We start from the raw sequence: 2662 nt of genomic DNA on the forward strand, positions 1-2662 counted from the left end.
TAGATACAGAAAAGTGGGAGGGGGAGGGAAAGGGAGCTGCATCTCCTGATTTAGTTGAAGACAAACTTGTGGATGTRGAAGAAAAGTCCATGACTGAGGTTGAAGATAAAACATCTGAGGTTTGACAGGAAAGCTGTGGGTCAAAGGAGGGTGTTTGGCTGGGGGCAGGAGAGGAGGAAGATGAGCTTGTTCCTGAGCTGAACCTGTTGAAGAATGTGTTCAGCTCATTTGCTCTGTTCAGACTTCCATCCATCTGATTCTCCTTTTGCTTGAAACCTGTGATCTTCTTCAGCCCTGACCACACATCTCTGAYATTGTTCCTTTTCAGTTTACTCTCCAGCTTCCTTCTGTAAACCTCCTTGCTGCCTCTGATCTTGACTTTAAGCTGCTTCTGTATACTCCTCAATAACTYCCTGTCTCGATCCCTAAAGGTTCTTTTTTTCTCATTTAAAAGTTCCTTTAGCTCACTGGTGATCCAGGGTTTGTTATTAGGGAAGCATCTCACTGTTCTGCTGGGGATGGTGTTGTCCACACAGAAATTATATAGTCAGTCACACACTCAGTCATGGCATTTATGTCATCTCCWTGWGGCTGGCAAAGAACAATCCAATCTGTAGCTTCAAAACATCCCTGTAGATAATAAGATTCATTGATAATATTAACACTGACTGGATTGACCCACACACCTCAACTAGATGCTTACTTCAGTACATTGTAGCTTCAAGCGTAACTCCCAAGTACAGAGGCTACACACTGTTTTACAGTATGTAATAAAATGAACAAATATCTGTTTCCTGTGTGCTGACAGGAACTGTGGTCACCACCCCACTCACCATGCAGCTCCCCACCTCGCTCCCCACAGACGTACTGCAGCTACCCATACACCAAGCAGAGAAATGGAGTGGACCCACAGATCAGTAAGACCATTTTCAGTCCTGGTTTTATATCTGTATTCTGGAGCTACCGTGAAAAATAGACCCCATCTTTGGCGTCCCGATACCACAGGGCTGTTCAACCAAATTGCTCCGGAGGCCACAGTTTCAACTGCTTGTAGTTTTAGCTATCTTGAGTGTTCATAGAAATGGTTTATACCAGCTTGTAGCCAAGATTGTAGATACCAAACATGTCTATGTTTAACTAAAAGAACTTAGAGTAATTACAGTACAAACTGGGGGTATGGGCTTAAGAGATGAATGAACCAATTGGGGGGCCGAACTTTGGTCACTAGCGGGCCRGATGTGGCCTGCGGGCCGCCATTGAGTAGTTCTGCGATACCAGTTTGTCTCAAACCGAGTACAAATACTTTCACTTGGGTACTCGCTAATACCGAGTACTTACTGAGTTAGAACTTAAACATCACACAATGACTTTAAAAACCAATTGCCCCTCTGACTGGACCAAATCAAATAAACAGCATGATATATATACTGCTGAAACATTTTACAGTAAATAAAACTAAGTACGATTTTCTTTCAACTTGTATAACTTTAACTGACAAACTTTTCACTTGAAATGTAAACTGTAACCCAATGAATGAGGTATTGATTCTGGTATTGAGGCACTTTGTGTTTGTACAACACTACCACTCACATTTTTTACAAATGTAGTTTAGCACACATTGGTTTGAGTCATCTCCTCAAACGCACACATTTTTATTTCTTGTTTTTCAGCTTCTGAAAGCTTATCTTGTCCACGACCCATTGTTCAGCTGGAGCAGCACTCCTCGCCCAGCCATTACCTGAGCAATCCCAGCGTGGAGCATCCCGCCAAGCTTCAGGTACAACTGAACTTATGTGAAAGATTTCATTTATTAAGCCTGTGATGAAAGCTGAGGGGTGGCTAACTTTACATTTCTTCCACCAATCCACTCAGACCTCCTCAGAGAGACTCGGTCAGCAGAGCACAGTGGATTATTCTGATGATGACCCCTGGAGGATCACAGCAGAACAGCTGGAGTATTACACAAATCAATTCAAAAGCCTGCAGCCTGATCTGGGGGCCCTGATCCTGGGTATGGAAACCCCAAAACCCATATTCATGACTGAATACCAGAAAATCAAATAGTTTTTAACCACTGTTGGCTGTTTCCAGGAGCTGTAGTGAAAAACTTCTTTACTAAATCCAAGCTCCCAATCCCAGAGCTGTCCCATATTTGGTAAGTGCTGACTCATCTGCTCTTGTTTGGTTCTGGGCTCAGTGTATCCACAGTATTTCTAATGTTGCACCACTGCCCATAATTCACAGTGGAAGCTGGTTTTGTTGTTGTTGTTAATTTATTTAAGAATGGACAGTGCATATTACAGAACATGTCAGAGTTAGCCATGAAGGCTAATTTTCATCTGCAGTCCCTCAGTGTCCTATAAATATAAATACAATACATACAAATCAGCAAGTTACTTTCATTAAAAGATTACTAAAAATATGACAAACAGCGTGATTAAAAATAATAAAAGGCCATTTAGCACAACAATAAAAATCTAAGGCAATGCATTAAAGGAGACCAATTCAATTCAAATTCAAATTCAAAAATACTTTATTGATCCCAGAGGGAAATTAGGTAATTTAGTAATGGGTCCTAGAAATGTTTATGGTATGTCTGTGGGCTATCCAGACCATGTTCATTCAATTTAATGCACAAAATAATTCTCAGATAATAAAATTT

The 2662-nt window shown here is 41.1% G+C and overlaps 1 protein-coding gene across 2 annotated transcripts in view; it reads left to right on the forward strand.

Moving 5' to 3' along the window:
- reps2 (RALBP1 associated Eps domain containing 2) overlaps nt 1–2662 on the forward strand; it is a 65839-nt gene that overhangs the window by 34478 nt on the left and 28699 nt on the right. For both annotated transcript variants that reach the window (XM_014000958.1, XM_014000963.1), the window contains exons 4-7: nt 809–917; nt 1671–1777; nt 1873–2011; nt 2092–2155. In XM_014000958.1, the coding sequence (XP_013856412.1) occupies nt 809–917; nt 1671–1777; nt 1873–2011; nt 2092–2155 (419 nt within the window). The remainder of the gene's footprint in view (nt 1–808; nt 918–1670; nt 1778–1872; nt 2012–2091; nt 2156–2662) is intronic.

Source organism: Austrofundulus limnaeus, unplaced genomic scaffold, assembly GCF_001266775.1.
Source record: "Austrofundulus limnaeus strain Quisiro unplaced genomic scaffold, Austrofundulus_limnaeus-1.0 Scaffold8, whole genome shotgun sequence".
Classification (NCBI taxonomy): domain Eukaryota; kingdom Metazoa; phylum Chordata; class Actinopteri; order Cyprinodontiformes; family Rivulidae; genus Austrofundulus; species Austrofundulus limnaeus.